The sequence below is a fragment of the Heterodontus francisci genome, chromosome 10 (assembly GCF_036365525.1).
Source record: "Heterodontus francisci isolate sHetFra1 chromosome 10, sHetFra1.hap1, whole genome shotgun sequence".
In the NCBI taxonomy this organism is placed as follows: Eukaryota; Metazoa; Chordata; class Chondrichthyes; order Heterodontiformes; family Heterodontidae; genus Heterodontus; species Heterodontus francisci.
Genome location: NC_090380.1, coordinates 21,040,911 through 21,058,808, shown reverse-complemented (window position 1 = coordinate 21,058,808; position 17,898 = coordinate 21,040,911). Strand labels below are relative to the sequence as shown.

Here is a 17,898-nt window from a genome sequence, read left to right as displayed (position 1 = left end):
CTCAAGCAGCGGAAATAGTTTCTCTGAATCTACCTTATCTTTTCCCCTTAAGATGTTGAACACTTCAAACAAATCCCATTGCTTTCATGAGCTGGACTGGGTTCTGCTCCATCCATGCCCAGTTGGTCAGTGCCCAGCAACACAGGATCATGCAGGTCAATGTCTGCAGCAGCCATGGTGCCTTCACCTTCATACTATCCTCTGCACCCAGGAGAAGGGAGACAGCAGAGCAAGGATGACTTTGAAGAGATCTAGATGATCCGGCTTCTGCCCCGGCTTGTGAGGCAATTGAGACCACCGCAAAGAGCAACAGGATGAATAAATAACTAGACCCATGAAAACACCAGATTATTAACCTGACACACACTACAGGGACCCCGAGGCAGTCCTTTGGATAAATGAATAGACCGGGGGTGACTCACAAAACAGACCTGCCAGGGTCTTTAAGATTATAACAGATGCTGCATGCTTCACACATGTGCAGGCCATGCTGCCAGGCTGTGCTAGGGTGGTTGCTCAACTCGCACCATTCGTTTACAAGCTGGAGAGTGTGTGAGCTGGTCCTCCGGCCAGCAGGAGGCCTGCTCCTCCTCTGCCACTACCACCTGTTTCCTGCTCACTCATGCTCTGCCTATCACCTGCTGCACCCTGTCAGTCTAAACCCTTGGAATCGAGGTACCTGAGCTGCTGCTTGTGCAAAGCCCAGGCCACATACATACAGATTATTAGTTAGTATAAAGTAATACACATTGCCATCCTTTTTTTAACTGATATGATCCACACACATATGCCAAATGCAAAATACTGAAGATACTGGAAATCTGAAATATTAACAGAAAATGCCAGATATATTCAGTTGATCAGGTAACATCTATGGAGAGAGAAACCAAATTAATGTTTCAGGTCAATGACCTTTTGTCAGAATCCGTTAAACTTGCTGCATGCAGCTGTACCACAGTTAACCATGATATTGTGGTATAAAGAGAGTTATAGATACCCTCTGAATCTATCTCACGTATGAGGATACTGTACGTGACCCAACCTTTGATGCTCATTAACTTTTTAACCACTTTTTTGGTCGAATATATTCTCCATATTTTAAGGTGCAGAGTATCTGCAGTGTATTCACTTACTTGTTGCATGCCCTGCATTGCCTGCTGTTGAAACTGGAGCTGTTGATCCTTGGTGTGGTTTTCATCTATGCGGTAGAACTTTCCATGTTCCTGTTTAAGCAGTTCCACTTCATTTCGGTAGGCATCCAGCTGCCACCTCAGACTGTCATTCTCCTCCTTCAGTGCATGTGCCTGGGCAGCCAGAGCTAAAGTCGGGGGAAAATGAAAGATATTTACTAGCTCCACTGTTCTTAGCCAGAGATGCTTCTGTATGTGTCATAGAAACATAGAAACTAGGAGTAGGAGTAGGCCATTTGGTCCTTCGAGCCTGCTCTGCCATTCATTATGATCATGGCTGATCATCCAACTCAGTAACCTGTTCCTGCTTTCTCCCCATATCCTTTGATCCCGTTAGACCCAAGAGCTATATCTAACTCCTTCTTGAAAACATACAATGTTTTGGCCTCAACTGCTTTCTGTGGTAGTGAATTTCACAGGTTCACCACTCACTGGGTGAAGTAATTTCTCCTCATCTCAGTCCTGAAAGGTTTACCCTGTATTCTTAGACTATGACCCCTGGTTCTGGACTCCCCCACCATCGGGAACATCCTTCCTGCATCTACCCTGTCAAGTCCTGTTAGAATTTTATAGGCTTCTATGAGAGCCCCCTCACTCTTCTGAACTCCAGCGAATATAATCCTAACCGACTCGATCTCTCTTCATACGTCAGTCCCGCCATCCCAGGAATCAGTCTGGTAAACCTTTGCTGCACTCCCTCTATAGCAAGAACATCCTTCCTCAGATAAGGAGACCAAAACTGCACACAATATTCCAGGTGTGGCCTCACCAAGGCCCTGTATAATTGCAGCACGACATCCCTGCTCCTGTACTCGAATCCTGTCGCTATGAAGGCCACATACCATTTGCCTTTTTTACCGCCTGTTGGACCAGCATGCTGTGTCCATTCAGACTCCCCCGCTCCAGTATCTCAGGAGTCCAACAATGAGACTCTAAGGAAAGGGTTAATTCTTTATATTAATGTATAGTTTTTGCCTATTAAGTAAGTGGGAACTAGATAGATAGAGACTAGTAAATAAGCCTAGCAACACAAGAACAGGAGTCGGCCATTTAGCCCCTTTAGCCTGTTTCAGCATTCAATGAGATCATGGCTGATCTGTGACCTAACTCCATATACCCACCTTCGTCCATATCTTTGCCTCTGCCCCTATCTCTTAATAACCTTGGTTAACAAAAATCTATCAATCTCCCATTTAAAATTACCAACTCACCTGGAATCAACTGTCATTTTTTGAGGAGAGTTCCAAACTTCTACCACCCTTTGCTTGTAGAAGTGTTTCCTAACTTCACCTTGAAAGGTATGGCTCTCATTTTTAGGCTAGTCCTAGACTCACCAACCAGCAGAAATAGTTTCTCACTATCTACCCTATCTGTTCCTTAATCCACACCCTTAATACCTTGAAATTTTTAATCCAATCACCTCTTCTAATTTCCAGGATATACAACCCTGGTTTGTGTAATCTCTCCTTGTAATTTAACCCTTGGAGTCCAGGTATCATTCTGGTAAATCTATACTGCACTCCCCTCCAAAGCCAATATATTCTTCCTAACCTGTGGTGCCCAGAACTAAGCAAGTAGCATTCAGCTACAAGCTTCCTTTGTCTGAGCCCCATAGACCTCTCAGCTCTCCTCCTAGGGATTAACTCCTTCATGGACACATCCGTGCAAGGCAAATGATGATACATCTGATGGACACTCTTGGGTCCCTACAGTCATATCCAGCTGAATGATTTGAGTGTCAGTCAAGGTAAAGCTATTGTTACGACCAGGTGAGAAAGAGGTCTAGGGGGTTCCCTTTCAGCCTTCACCTGGTCTTACTGTAACAGCATTTTATTTTTAAACACACTGTGTTTTTAGCCCCCCCTTGGTGAATCCTTGTTCACCGCTTTCCAATTATAAGGTAAAGAAACGGGCACAAACAGGCTTTCTTAGGTTTAAAGAAGAAAGGCGAAATTTTATTAAACTTAAACTCTAACTCAGTTAACACCTAGGGATACACGACGCACCCACATTAGCATGCATATGCGATACACACATGCATATAGGGACGGGAAGAGCAGAAGAAAAATAAAGTGGAAAGGTTTGAGGCAATTTCTGCAGAGGATTTTTTTGTTACTGTGCTTCGAGCTCGCTGTAATCCTTGATTGTAGGTAGATCATGCTTTTCATTGGGGCCCAGTATTTTTCTTAAACCTTGTTCACTATAGGAGGCTTTTCTCTCTTGGGGCTCATGTGTCTTCAGGGGTCTTGGAGTTCCGTAAGAAAGAGATGGGAGCAGACAGGAGAGGCTCTTTTCAATCCAGGAGCCAAGAGATTTTTCTGCCAGTTCAAACACTGTCTCTACAACTTATAACTCCCCAATTTGGCCATCAGAGTGGTCACGTGACTGACTGGTTTGACCGGATCTGTTCTGTGCATTGTATGGGAGCAGAGGATAGCTCCTTTGTTCCAACATCGTCTGCTAATATGCAAAAATGTCTTTCTGGCCCGGGGCCTGTCAATTCCTTGTTACAGGCCTTCTCGTCTTCCCAGCAACAATTTGAAGTTTAATGTTCAAGTGGCGAAATGAATGTGCCTCATTCTTGGCAGGCCTGGATGACATTTAATGTAAGTTATTCTAGTTCAAACTGAAATCTAGCTAATTGCTGAGGGTATTAGTTTGAAACATGTAGATTCTTGCATAGATAGAGTGAAAAATAAAAGGGGTGTTAGGACAGATACTCTATAATACGACATGGCCTAATCAGCTGATCCCCTCAAACTCTAAGACCATAACATGTGAATTCTCCGCTGAGGTATTGCCATAAATGTGCGATCAAGTCGATATTAATTTTTACCAATAATAGTTATCATTATATGTTTAATTCCTATGATTGCCAATAAATGCCTTTAAACCTCATTATCTTGGGGAATTATTTATAAGTAAGACCATTCATTCCCTATTCAAGACCATTGCCATTATATACATGTGTTATCATTGAGTACATGCACATCTGGGAACTGTTTGGAAAATATAGCCTTATATTTAATAAACCACTGTCCAGAAGAGATTTTATAAGTTAGTCTAATAAACAGGCATGTCCATGAAGCGTAGCTGCACCTTATGCTTGTTGAACTGCATTTGTACATTGTTCATGTGAAGAAGAGCTTGCATTTATATCGCATCTTATTACATCCTCAGGTTGTCCCAAAGTACCTCACATTAACAGGATTACTTTTGAAGTGTGATCACTGTTGTTACATAGGCAAAGACAGCAATTAGCATGCAGCATGTTCCCACAAACAGAAAACCTGATCAATTAAACTATTTTCTTACTGGTCCTGATTGAGGGAGGAATGTTGGCCAAGAATCTCTGGAGAATGTGCTGGTCTTTTTGAAAAGTGCAATGGGATCTTTTATATCCACTTGAAAAGAAACAAGAGACTTTGATTCAGTGTCTCATTCAGATAGATGACAGTCCAATACAGCTCCCTCAGTAGCACAGTGAACTTTTGTTTGAGGTTTCTGACTGTACATCGGCAGTGTTGCCATTAATTTATCACTGAACTGCTGATATAACATATTCACCACAGCAATAAAACAACCAGTGATAAATTGTCCAATCAAATAAAAAGAGAATTCTGAAATAAATCAGTTTAACAATTTGGAAATGAACAAATTTGCCTGTTCTCAGTGAACTCTTTCCGGGAGGGAACAGAACAGCTCAGAGGCTGTATCTTGAGGAGGGCAAAATTGCGAATGATTATATATTGAAACCAAGACTATCAGAGAGATTTCAACAACAGGAGTTCAGATACCAGAAATGTGTCTATTGAAAAATGGTGAGATATTTAGCAAGGAGGGGAGGCCACGTGAGATCAATACGGGGATGATTTGAGTCATAGAGTCACAGAGTCATAGAGAGATACAGCACTGAAACAGGCCCTTCGGCCCACCGAGTCTGTGCCGACCATCAACCACCCATTTATACTAACCCTACATTAATCCCATATTCCCTACCACATCCCCTCCTACATTAATCCCATATTCCCTACCACCTACCTACACTAGGGGCAATTTACAATGGCCAATTTACCTATCAACCTGCAAGTCTTTGGCGATGGGAGGAAACCGGAGTCATAGATTTCTAATCCATTCACTGTATTGAACATGACCACTTGCAGAATATTGTTTGTTATGGACATGCACGCCTGTTGTATTCAGTTTTCAGGACCATTCTACATTACAGATGTAATTTTTAACCATTTATTTGGAAGATGGCATGAGTAAGCTACCTAAAGAGTCTTTGTTTAAAAGGATTTAAACAAATTAGGGCACAATTGAGCCTCCTTTTGCATCATTTCCTGAGTGCAAAATGAGGGCCAAAAGATTCAGTTTCACAGTGCTATGTCCTGTGCCCCAGGGGTGCCTTAAATACATCCAACACTTTATTGGTTTGGGTGATATTCTGGTATCATGGCAGCCTCTTTAGACAGTCATTAGGGCCGGAATTTTACGCCACCCCAGCGGGTCGGATGGTGGCATGGGGGCGGCGTAAAATTGAGCCTGACCGCCCCGATTCCGCCTCAGACCATGTTTACGGAGGTCCGGCGGGGAGGGGGGGGGGGGGGTGCGGGGGGGGGTGAGAAGTGGCCCGCCCGCCCGCCCGAGGCCAATCAAGGCTCTTAAGTGGCCACTTAACGGCCACTTAAGGGCCCTCGCCCACCTCCACGGGTATTTTACCCATGGCAAACGGGTGTGCCGGGGACGTGAAAGGCCGCCCAGCAATAGCTGTCGGCCTTTCCACACCCCAGGGTGGGGAGGGGGGGCCTGGCAATCGGGCACCCCGCCCAAGAACCCCCCCTCCCCCCAAACCACCACTCTCGCCTCACCAGGGCACGACCGATTCCCCTGGTGAGGCGACCCAAACTTACCTTCAGTACTGGTTCCTTGGTATCCTCCTTGGCCGGCTGGGCTGCAGTCCCAGCAGTGGCCATCGCTCCCGGTGGTGCTGCTGAGACTAAGAGCTGCCAGCCCGCTGATTGGCCGGCAGCTCACTGAGGCGGGACCTCCTCCCTCCAAGTGGGTGGAAGTCCCGCCTCGGGCCAATTAAAGCCTGGGGATCCGTAAAATACGGGACGGATCCCCAGGCTGGGCGGAAGCAGATTCAGCACCGACATTTACGTCGGAGTCCGGCTCCCGTCCGCCCACTGTAAAATCCCGGCCGAGGTCTCTTGCATACGCTAAAGAAGTCCTAATGCTTGTTTAAGGATCCCTCTCCAAAATTGGTCAGAAACTGAGCAAAACATGAACTGGGAGTGCTCCACTGAGTTTTTCTGGTTTCTTCTGTGGCCTTAAAGGGATTTCTGGAGGTTGCCAACAAAAAGGGATCTTTTTCCTTTTTAAATTTACTTGACCTAGAACAATAGTGAATGTTCCTTCGGGCTCCAACTGTTTGGATAAATACATTTACACACTTTGGCTTGCCTTACACATGTAATGAGATTCTCAGATGTGGTTTGACATTTGACATCAAGGTAGAAAAATAATAGGCTCTTGCCATTCATGCACCACATGGAACATGGTGTCAGAAGTGAGTCACTGGGATCTGAGAGGATTTTGACATCCTTTGGATTGAGACATGCCAGCTGTAAGACAGCCAGCAGATGTGAGAACCATCAGAGGGTAATTATGTTTTAGTGCAATTTTGAGTAGAAGCTTGACCTGCTATTGCCTGACTGTGCTCCCACGGCCGAGTGGGATTAGCATATTAAGAAGCCACTGAAGCCTTCTCTAGCCCACGTGTGCATTTTCCACAGGAGCCGGGTCATAAAACTTCTGTCTACAACTTTGCACAGGACATTGACGGCTGGGTAAGTCATTATGGATTTGAATTTTCCAGTACCTACTCCTATGGACATGAAAGGAGATTTGAGAGGGAATTGGCAATTCTTCCCGTCTCAGTGGCAGAATTATGAGATTTCCAAAGAGTTGGACAAGAAACCGGAACAGATAAGAATAGCAACTCTGTTATCATTGATGGGGAAGGAGTGTTACAAGCTGTATTGCCTAGATCTCAGTGAGGAAGGAAAAGCAGGACTTGTGAGATTTTGGAGACCTTGAAGTCCCACTTTGAACCCTCTACTAATGTCATTTATGAACACTATGTGTTTAACACCAGAGCTCAGGAAGAGAGGGAGAATATTGATCAGTATGTGACTGTACTGAGACATTTAGCTGAGCCTTGTGAGTTTGGGCAACTGAAGGATGATCTCATTAGAGATAAGATTGTCTTCGGAGCAAGAGATCTGGCTGTGAGAGCACGTCTGCTGAGAGAAGTGAAGCTTACTCTCAAGAAAGCTAATGACATGTGCAGAAGCTCTGAAGTGGCTAATCAACAGTGAAGCGTATTGATGAGAGACAGACGAGGCTGTGCACTATACTGAGAGGCAGTACAAGTCTTCCAAGCACAAGACAATGATGAAAAGGAAGGACAACTTTCCGAAGGGCCAGCAGAAAGATCAAGGCCAGAGTATTGGATGTAAATACAGTGGGGAACACCACAAGAAGGAAAAGGAAGAATGTCCAGCGTGGGGAAAGCAGTGCTCTAACTGCAAGAAGCTGAACCACTTTGCATGCAAATGTTTTGCTGGAAAGTAGAAAGGTAAGCCTGTGAAAATGGTTGATGGAGAGATGTTGGCGATGATTCTGACAAATCACTCTACACACTAGAACATGTTGATGTCGTCCAGTCTCGAGGTGGAAAGTGGTTTGTGACTGTTGGAATGATGATTGCAGAAGGAAAGCATCAGGCTGATGTGAAGTGTCAGATAGACGCAGGTTCTACGTGCAAGATCATGAGCTTCGCAAACTTGTGTGAAGTTGCTTAAGATGGTGACCTGAATATGAAGCCGTCGATTGTAAAGTTGACCCTCTATGATGGAATAATGCCCAAAAGGACAAACTAAGCTGAGAGACATAGATTTATTTCAATATTGTTTAAGATTTAGTTTATTAATAAATAGTTAATTTGTTGTTGTTTAAAGAAACCCGGATTGGAGTGTTTTATTCTGGGGGTTTATAAAGTGTTTAATGCAATGGGAAGAACTTCAGTTCCAGATAGTGGACGCTAAACAAATTCTCCTCATCTCGGCTGAAACAAGTTAAAAGCTTGGACTGGTAACTCTCCACATACCAGAAGAGATTTGCAGTGTTTCACATGACACCAAGCCATTTACTGCTGAACAGATCCTGACAGATTGTCATGGGAGTGTTTTTTTTCTGTTAAAAACTAAAGGGGGGTCTGTGTGCCTTTAAGACCAAGAGGAGTTGTTTTCTCTGGGAACAGTGAGTGTGAGCTGCAAGCCTGTTTCTAGGCAACAGCGAGACAGATGAAGTCACATGCCGTATTGTATCAGTTTGACTGTGTGTAAAACTGGCTGGAACCGGTTTGTTTTGGTAGACCAGAGAAGATTCTCTCCCTGAAGGAAGGTTTATTGTCCCTCTCATCAGAAAATCTACATTGCCTACAGGCTATGTTTCGCCTAAAGAGGAAAAAAAATCCTGGAAAGGAATCTTTGCATTGTTGGAGGTAGCAAATTCCTTTTTACTTCCAGTCTGAGAGAAGTCTCTGCCTCAGGAGTGATTTTATGATGCTTTTTTTGTTTCTGGGAGTTCTGGAATTCTCAGGAAAGTTTCCACTATTGGACTGCTAATAAAAAATCAAAATAGACCTGTTGCTATACTATTTGTTGAAAGAAACAGCTGAATTGTCTTGAACACCTATCCATAACAGACTAGTCATCAAACTCGCCTGGAGACTTCGGATGTCATCTGACTATTTGACTCTGGGACACCTCACCGATCCGGGAAAGTAACCAGCCAGGACTTACAACCCACTTGTTTTATTATTCCTAAGAAACAGCTCAAGTCTAAAACATCATTTTAAAACCAGTTAACTATTGGTTTTTGAATGTATGTGTGTGTGCATGAGGCTTAGGAGGAATAAGAAGTTATAAAGTATTTTCAGACATAGATTTATCTCAATATGGTTTAAGATTTAGTTTATTAATAAATAGTTAATTTGTTGTTGTTTAAAGAAACCTGGTTTGGTGCGTTTTATTCTGGGGGTTAATAAAGTGTTTAATTTGGCTAATTTTCAGTAGGTGGAAAATTTTACTAATATGTATGACCTGTGGAGTGGTGGGACTGAATTAACAGTGCATTACTCCCGCCTCAGTTGTAACAAGGTTACAGAGATGATTTCACAGGTCTTGGATGCCTTCCTGGTGAATACCATCTCAAAATAGATTTGAATGTGAGGCCAACTCAGTATCTTCCGAGGAGAGTTCCAGCTGCCCTCAAGCCCAGCCTGAAAGACAAGATAGAGGATTTTAAAAAGAAGGGAGTAATCAAAGTAGTGACAACTCCTACAGAATGGATTAGCAGCATGGCAGCAGTGAAAAAAACCTAGAAATCTGAGAATGTGTTTAGATCCAAAGGACCTTAATAAAACTTTAAAAGATTCTCACTCTCTATACCAACCATTGAAGAGATTCTGCTTCAGCTTACCAAGGGAAAAGTCTTTACTATCCTAGATGCTAAGGATGGATACTGGCAAGTGAAGTTTGAAGCAGCTTTCTGACTACTTTCTGGACGCCATTTGGGAGGTACAGATGATTGCGCATTTTTACTGCTCCGGAAGAGCACCAACGGAGACAGCATGAGATAATCAATGGTCTACCAGGAGTGGAAGCAATCATGATGATCTTCTAGTCTATGGATGTGAAGGCCATCACAGACCATGATCGGAATCCAGTAAGACTGCTGGAGAAAGCTTATTACATGAACCTGATGCTGAACAAGACAAAGTTGCAGCTGAATACGATTGCAGTCAAGTACATAGGGATATACTGACAACTAAAGGACTTTGTCCCAATTCTGATAGGTCTGAGCTTTAACAGAAGTGCAGCAACCAACACATGTGAAAGCAGTTCAACGATTTGTTGGATTTGTGAACTACCTAGCCAAGTTCTTGCCCAATCTGTCATCAGAATGTGAACCTCTATACAGGCTTACTGCAAAGGATGTTCAGTGGTATTGGGGCACAGAACACGAAGCAGCTTTCACTCACATCAACTAACTAGTGACATCACCGTCAGTGCTGAGGTACTATGAGGTTAACAATGAAGTCATGCTGCAGTGTGCTGCCAGTGAAATGGGACTTGGAGCCATCCTCATGCAGCAAGGACAACCAGTTACATTTATATCCAGAGCATTAACGCTATGTACAGGTTGAGAAAAAGTGTCTGGCAACTGTCTTTGCTTGTGAGCATTCCAACCAGTACCTGTTTAGCAGAGAGAAACTGCTAGTAGAGTCTGACCACAAGTCACTTCAATGCATCTTTCTCAAACTGCTTCTATCTGCTCCAAAGTGTTTGCAAAGGATACTAACTTTGCAGGGATATCACTTGGAAGTGAAGTACAAGCAAGGGAAGCAGATGTACATCACCGACATGCTGTCCAGAACTGCACTCCCTTTGAAGGAAGTTGATGGTGACAGTACAGAGTGTGAAATCTTCCAGATTCAACAAGAAGCAACAGTACAACAGGCTCTGGAAGCCATTAACCCAGCAGAGACATTGATTCGGTCAATTGTCTTGTTCAATTCAAGTAAACTACATGACGAGATGCAACTCTTCAAGAGCTATAGGAAGTTGTGATGAAAGGATGGCCTGAAACCATCAAGGACACACCTGTTGCTGTAAGGGAGTATTGAGCATACAGAGATTAAGTATGGCATCTTGTACAAAGGGACTAGGGTCATTATCCCTAAAGGGATGAGAAAGAGATGCTGAAGCACGCCCACCAAGGAATCAAGTCTAGTCTGAGGAAGACAAGAGAAATTATCCACTGACCAAACATGAGCAGTGAGATTAAGGACCACATCAGCCAGTTGTTACACCAATGTGTTTTGTTGAATGATAATTTTCTTTGGTCCACTGACTGGAGATCTGAATTTGTATTTTTTAAAAGACATTTTTGAAAAGACAAGCTGCCAGCAAAGTCATCCTTTCAGCTTAAGATGATCACCTAATTTGCAACACTGTATCCTACACGGCAATGCTTATGAGGAGAGAGACAAAATGTCTGCTCACTCCCAGCAAGAACCAAGACCCAGGAAGTTTAAAGGAACTACCTGTTCTCTCAGCAAGAAGAAGAAATACTGCTAAATGCTATGTTTGAAGCACTAAGTAACTGTAATGTGACAATCCCCTCCCCAATTGTGGTTTTAAGCTGCTGTTTTCTCTGCAACAGAGGATAAGCAACTGGACTCTGACATGAGCAGACTCTAAGTGTGGGTTCCTCTCTTTCCCTCTCTCTCCATTCCAGCTTGAAAGCTTTCAAATCCTGTTTGTTGACTGACCATCTTTGCAAACTCCAGCTACAATCAGAATCCCTGTTGGAGGAAATCTTCTGCCATGCTCTTTCCACAAGACCCACCAAACCATTTATCTAGCTCTTCAAATTAAAAGCCTCAGGAGCACCGAATTCAGCTGGAAGCCAGCCAAATCACCACACATCACTGACTCTATACCTTTTTTCTATGGACTCTAACTCAATCAATCTACCTTTCCCTAATCTGTAATCTATTTGTGTGTGTGTAAACCTCTAGTGTGTGTGTGAGAGTGAAAGTTGGCATGTTGTTTATTATTTTATTAGTTCGGTTTAGGTACAATAAAGCTAATTAAAGAAAACCTGTCCGATTGGTTCTTGTTATGATCATAGCAAGTAAGTAATCAAACATCTACTGAATTGGCCAGTACATCCATTTTCAGAAAGAGTTAAACCTGTTGTGGTCAAACAAGGAGAGGGAAAAGAGGGAAGCCCTTCAACCCCTCCTCACTTGACCGTAACACAGTGCAGTGCTTGCAATGAATGTCAAGCTGAGCAAGCTAAAGAGCCCCTCGTGATTTATGATATCCCACATAGACCATGGATGAAGCTTGAGACCTTTTCACTCTCACTGGAACTGATTATCTCATCACAGTCGACTCCTGTTCAGAGTACTGGGAGTTAGACCAGCTGATGTCAATGACTACCAGTGAGATCATAGAACGCCTGAAAACATACTTCAGTTGTCATAGCATTCCCGACATTGTGATGAGTGACAATGGCCCTCAGTTCACAAGTGAAAAATTCAGACGCTTCATGAATGATTGGGAAATTCAACACTACACATCATCTCCACACTATCCCCAGTCAGATGGAATGGCTGAGGCAATGGTGAAAATTGTCAAAAAGGTCATGAAAAAATCTACTAGATCTGACACAGATGTGTACTACGCAATTTTAGAGTGGAGAAACAAACCTTCTGAAGGCATGGAAAGTAGTTCAGTCCAGCGACTAATATCATGCTACACCCAAGCGACTCTTCCAACAGCTAAAAAAACTACTGAAGCCAGAAGTAGTGCCAGGAATAAGTGACAATATCAAAGTGAAATGACAGAGAGCCAATGTCACTTCAATAAAGCTGCCAAATTGTTTCCAGAGCAGAGAGTTGGAGAACCAGACAGAGTAAAAATATTTAAGCACTTGTCAGGCAAACCCCCCACCCCCCACCCACCCCTCCCCACCCCCCCGCCACCTACCAAGACTGAGGCACACATTATTTCATCACATGAATATTAAAACTTAAAATTGCAAGCCCCTGACTGGAAAGACATTTTTCCATAGTCACTAGCAGTGTTGGAACAAAAGGGACCCAGTCGTTGCTTCCACAATACACAGAAGAATGGTCAAACCATGACTAGCTGGCTGGAGATTTTTTGAATTTGAACTTCCAACAAAGGATTTGAACTCAGCCAAAGCCATGTGATCATGGAGTAAAGATCTCTCCTGGAACTGAAGCAAGAATTACCTCCTCTCATATCTGCCTATCCCATCTCCTTCCCACGGAACTGAATCTTGTGAAAACACGTGAAACTAAAAGAGAGAAAAGTTTCCAATGTGAACAAGGTTTTTAGAAGACTACTGGGCCCCAACAAAAAGCAAGAATACTTACAAAAGGACTACACCGTAGCAAGATATTGCCTCAAATCCCTCTCTACTATATTTTCCTCTTCTCTTTTTGGTCCCTATTTGCATGTATATATTGCATGTGCATGCTATTGTGGGCTCGACATACATCCGTAGGCGTGAACCCTATTAGAGTTTATGTTTAAAATTTTAAGTTTTAATAAAATTTCACCTTTCTTCTTTAAAACTGAGAAACACTGTGTGAATTGGTTTCTTTGTCTTACAATTGGAAAACTGTGAACAAGTATTCACAAAAATGGGAGCTCAAAACACACTGTGTTTAAAATTAAACCCTGTTACAATAAGACCAGGTGAAGATAGTAACAGACCCCAAGACACCTTTCTCACCTGGTCGTAACACACTCAAGAAAAATCAGCCCACTTGGCAACTTGGGAATTGCATGGAGAAGTTGCCACCTTGAAGGTGAAGGTGAACCACCAGATCTATTGTTGCAACCGCAAATACCTACGCTCAACCGGAGAAGCTGCTCCTTCATAGCAAATGGCTGATGAGACAGATCTGAGTTCGCCAACTGAACAAGGAACTGAACGACCATCAGTCCCAGAGGTCAACTGTACTCCAACCAGTGCAAAAGATCAACAACTCCCACATGTTCCATTAAATGACCTGAGAGCTTTAAGGATTATGTGTGAATCTCTTGTAGGGACAGACAAAATTGATAGGACAAGAAACAACAAACATTTGTTTTCACTCATGTATGTGGATTAATTTGCAATCAATTATGCATGCAAATTTTTGTTTTTTATGAAAAAGGGGATGTTTGATGAAATACATTTACACACTTTGGCTTGATGAATACATGTAATGAGATGCTCAAATATGGTTTTACCTTTGACATCAAGGTAGAATTCATGCACCACATGGAACACACAGCACTACTGCGGACCACTGCCAGATCACTCTCATCCCTACCCTGTTCACCTCTCCCAGGTGATTTTCTTTTTAAATTTACTAAGGGACTAATTACTGTCTCCTAATATTACTAGAAAATGGCCCTCTCATGTCTTTAAAAGTCATTTTTGGCAATTTAATATTGGGTGACTCACAGGTGGTGGATTGACCCTGTGATTAAAATGCTTATTGTTTGGGATAAACCCATTTTCAGTTGTGTTAATCAAATTGCACCAAGTTGTCACTCTTAAATATATCAAAAAATATCTTTGAAAGTGAGAAGTTATTTTTTTAGGAAGTTGTTTCTAAAGGGACTGGGTAACTCAGTTGGCTAGGTGACTAGTATGTGTTTCAGCACAATGTTAGTAGTGCAGGTTCAATTCTCGTTCCAGCCTGAGGAAAGGCAATAGGAAGCTATCTCATATCCCCATGTTCCTAGTCACACTCATCTTTCCTGGGTGGAGAAAAGGAGCAGAGGATGTGCCCTTAGATACACCTCCACCGCAACACTTCTGAAATGCTGAATGCTTGGACTCTGTGCATTTAGGTAATGGGCTTGGTGGATTTAGCTCAGGGCTCTTCCTTAAAGGATACAAGAGTTAACCTTCCTTGCAAGTTACCATTCAAACTTTCCTGTCCCTTCTCAAAAGCTATTACCATGGTGATTTGGCCTTACTGTAACATAATAATTCTGCTGGATTTTCTGTCTTTAAAATGATGAATTGGAAACTGGTGAGGGCTGTGGATTGAGGTATGGCAAACTCTGTAAACTTCTCTGAGTGAGGGTCCCTGTCAGGAGTGGAAATTCAGGAACGTGACCCCAGCGTTTTTATCCCTAATATGTTTACATTGGTGAACTCCTTGGGCTGAAAAAGGCAAGATTTAAACATGGCGGATGTTGCGTCCAGTGATATGCAAAAGAATTTGAGCGGAAACGTGAGAGATTAAAAAAATCATCTCAACGCTAGTGCAATTTTGGGTCCAATGTGTGCCAGGATTGCTGATTGTGCCTAAAGCAGAAACTCAAGCTCAGACTTTCCAATATAAGTGTCCAGTCTTCATGGTAGCAGGTTGAAGCATTTGAGAGGGAATGCATATCGCAGCTGACCTTAACCTCCCAACCTGACTGCACATACATGCACTTTCCAGCAAAACACTTGTTACTAATTTTGTTCCCCCTTAGCCTGAGGGCAAGTAGGTCAATCGTCGTTCCTCCAGTGTTGCCCTGGCTAAATGGTCACTGTCTGAGGTCAAAGCAGGGCCTTCCTAATTTGTACAGTTTAGTACCAGACCAGACCACAGCATGAAGTGAGTGCTGATTTACTAATACAGCAACTGCACGTGTAAATTGTTATTAGGAATATCACTCCGTAATTATTTCATTACCTCCAAACATTGCCATCTAATATTCCATTTTGTTTCATCTTAATTCAAACCTTTCAGAAAGGTTGTTGTGTGGTTTGTTTAAATCTTGCCTTTTTCAGCCCAAGGAGTTCACCAATGTAAACATTATTAGACATAGAAACGCTGGGATAACGTTCCTGAATTTCCACTCCCGACAGGGCCACTCACTCAGAGCAGGTTACAGAGTTTGCCATATCTCACTCCACAGCCCTCAACAGTTTCCAATTCATCATTTTAAAGACTGGAAAATCCAGCAGAAGATGACAGAATGTTTATGCTACTCTAAGGTCCAATCACCACTGTAACAGCTTTTGAGAAAGGTAGCTTTGGAAGGGACAGGAGAATCTGAATGGTGACTTGAAAGAAAGCTTACCTATTGTATCCGTTAGGCAAGAGCCCTGAGTAAATCGACCGGAGCCATTACCTAAACACCCAGAGTCCAGGTTGTGCTTCACATGCCAATACTCATACTGCATGTACTAAATATCTAACACTTTTAGCAAAACATTACTGGACAGACAAAACTCTGGCTGTAATCACAAGCAGATGTATAAAAGTAGACTGATGGAAAAGATGCTGAATTCTTCAAAACAGCTGTTGTTTGGGCAGTTGTGGTCGGCAGTGCAATAGCTCCACACAGCTCAAGCATTAATAAATGATAAGGAAGAATCACAAACAACAGCCTGAATTCTTCTCTGATTTTCCACCCAACTAGGATGATAAACAGAGTAAAATGTGTTCTTCAATTTTGCCATTTCAAATCCACTTGAATTCTCCTCTGAAAAATCCTCCACTACCCTTTAAGGTCTGTCAGCAGTCTGTTCTGCCATATTTGAGAGGTCAAAGGGCATGACAAACCCATCTGCCACATTCCCCTCCAGAGATGCCCTAAACCTGCCACAAATAATTACCTCACTATATCACTGGTGGGAGGAGCTGCTGCATGGTATCCCCAAGGTGAATACCACACTGAGGAGGCCATTTTGTGCACTGCTACTAAAAGTTGGCATTTCTTTGCTTGTACAGTGATCTTTTTAGTATTTTGGGTGTTGAGTCAGGCCTTTTGCAGCAACTTTTATTCAGCTCCACTCAGAGAATTACTATGTACTCTGGTCATGGGTTTCCAAACGGGAATCCCTTTATCTTGATGTTATGAAGAGGGAGAGCACATGGAAGAGGCTTGGTTGAAGGATTTTAGAGTCAGGCCTCACTGAAGGTATCTGATCCCTACGCGTAGATCCCTACTCAATGCAAATAAACATCAAGGTTTATAAAAAGGGCTGCCAATTTTCTATTGCCTGTATTACACTTTGCACCAAGGCAAAATGACTGCCATCAGCACTAGGGTCTACTGACCAAGAAAGTCTTACTTAGACATCCCCACACTACGCGGTGGGTATACAAGAAGGAGAACAGAACAGAAGAGGAAGCCGCCAGAGTGAGGAGAGAACAAATGGAATATGTCAATAAATAAAGGTTGACTTAATAAATAAAGTCACTTCACCCTTTCCTGCTCTCCCTCGTGACATCCCCTCAAAATCCTTCACCTTGGAAGACTTCTGCCAAGGTCCTTGGTAAGTCAGAAGTTGACATTTCCTCTACCATCAACCAACTCCCACAATTTGACAACATGGACAGAAATATGAACACATGAAATTGTTGGGCAGGAAAAGACCAGCAGGTTCATCAAGCCTGCCCCATGACATGAGCATTCATGATTAAACTATTCCTTACCCACACCGCCTCCCTCAACCCACCTCTGCACAATAGTTGTGGAATTGCTTGGCTGAGGCAAAATAACAAAATCCAGAGCCAATAAAGGAAACAAATACTCGGTAAAATTCCTCTCTGACTCCCTCAGGCCATTGAAACCAATCCGCATGGACCAAGTATTATCTCCAAAGACACCTGCTATAGCTATATGAAGCAATCTGTATCTCAGTCAAGAACCGGTCCAACTCCCTACTGAAGGCAAACTCACTGTGAACTCACATCTCTCTGTGATCAGACTGCCTTTAATTCAAGCAAAATTCATCGGGAAGTACAAACAAAATCAGTTCTCCCTTTCTCCAAGACCACATTCACTCTTCGTGCCAGCTACGTTTCTTACTATAGTCTAATACTCTTCCAAAGTGCTCACTGAGTGAGATGATGTTGATCTATGGGTGGCTGGCATGGTTCCCCCAGAGCCTTAGAGACTTATGGTGACATTTGTCTCACGGTAGCTGTGGTTCCAGTGGGACCAGCTTCCAGTAACTTGGCACTTGCAGTAATAAGGGCTGTCAGGCCCATATCTGATGCACCCTCCTATGAAGACATTGGAGGAAGTTGAAA

At 43.0% G+C, this 17,898-nt stretch overlaps 1 protein-coding gene across 3 annotated transcripts in view; it reads right to left on the bottom strand.

Moving 5' to 3' along the window:
• Positions 1 to 17,898, bottom strand: part of enox1 (ecto-NOX disulfide-thiol exchanger 1) — a 377,950-nt gene that overhangs the window by 101,581 nt on the left and 258,471 nt on the right. For all 3 annotated transcript variants that reach the window (XM_068040197.1, XM_068040198.1, XM_068040199.1), the window contains one exon: positions 1,134 to 1,318. In XM_068040197.1, coding sequence (XP_067896298.1) covers positions 1,134 to 1,318 — 185 coding nt within the window. The remainder of the gene's footprint in view (positions 1 to 1,133; positions 1,319 to 17,898) is intronic.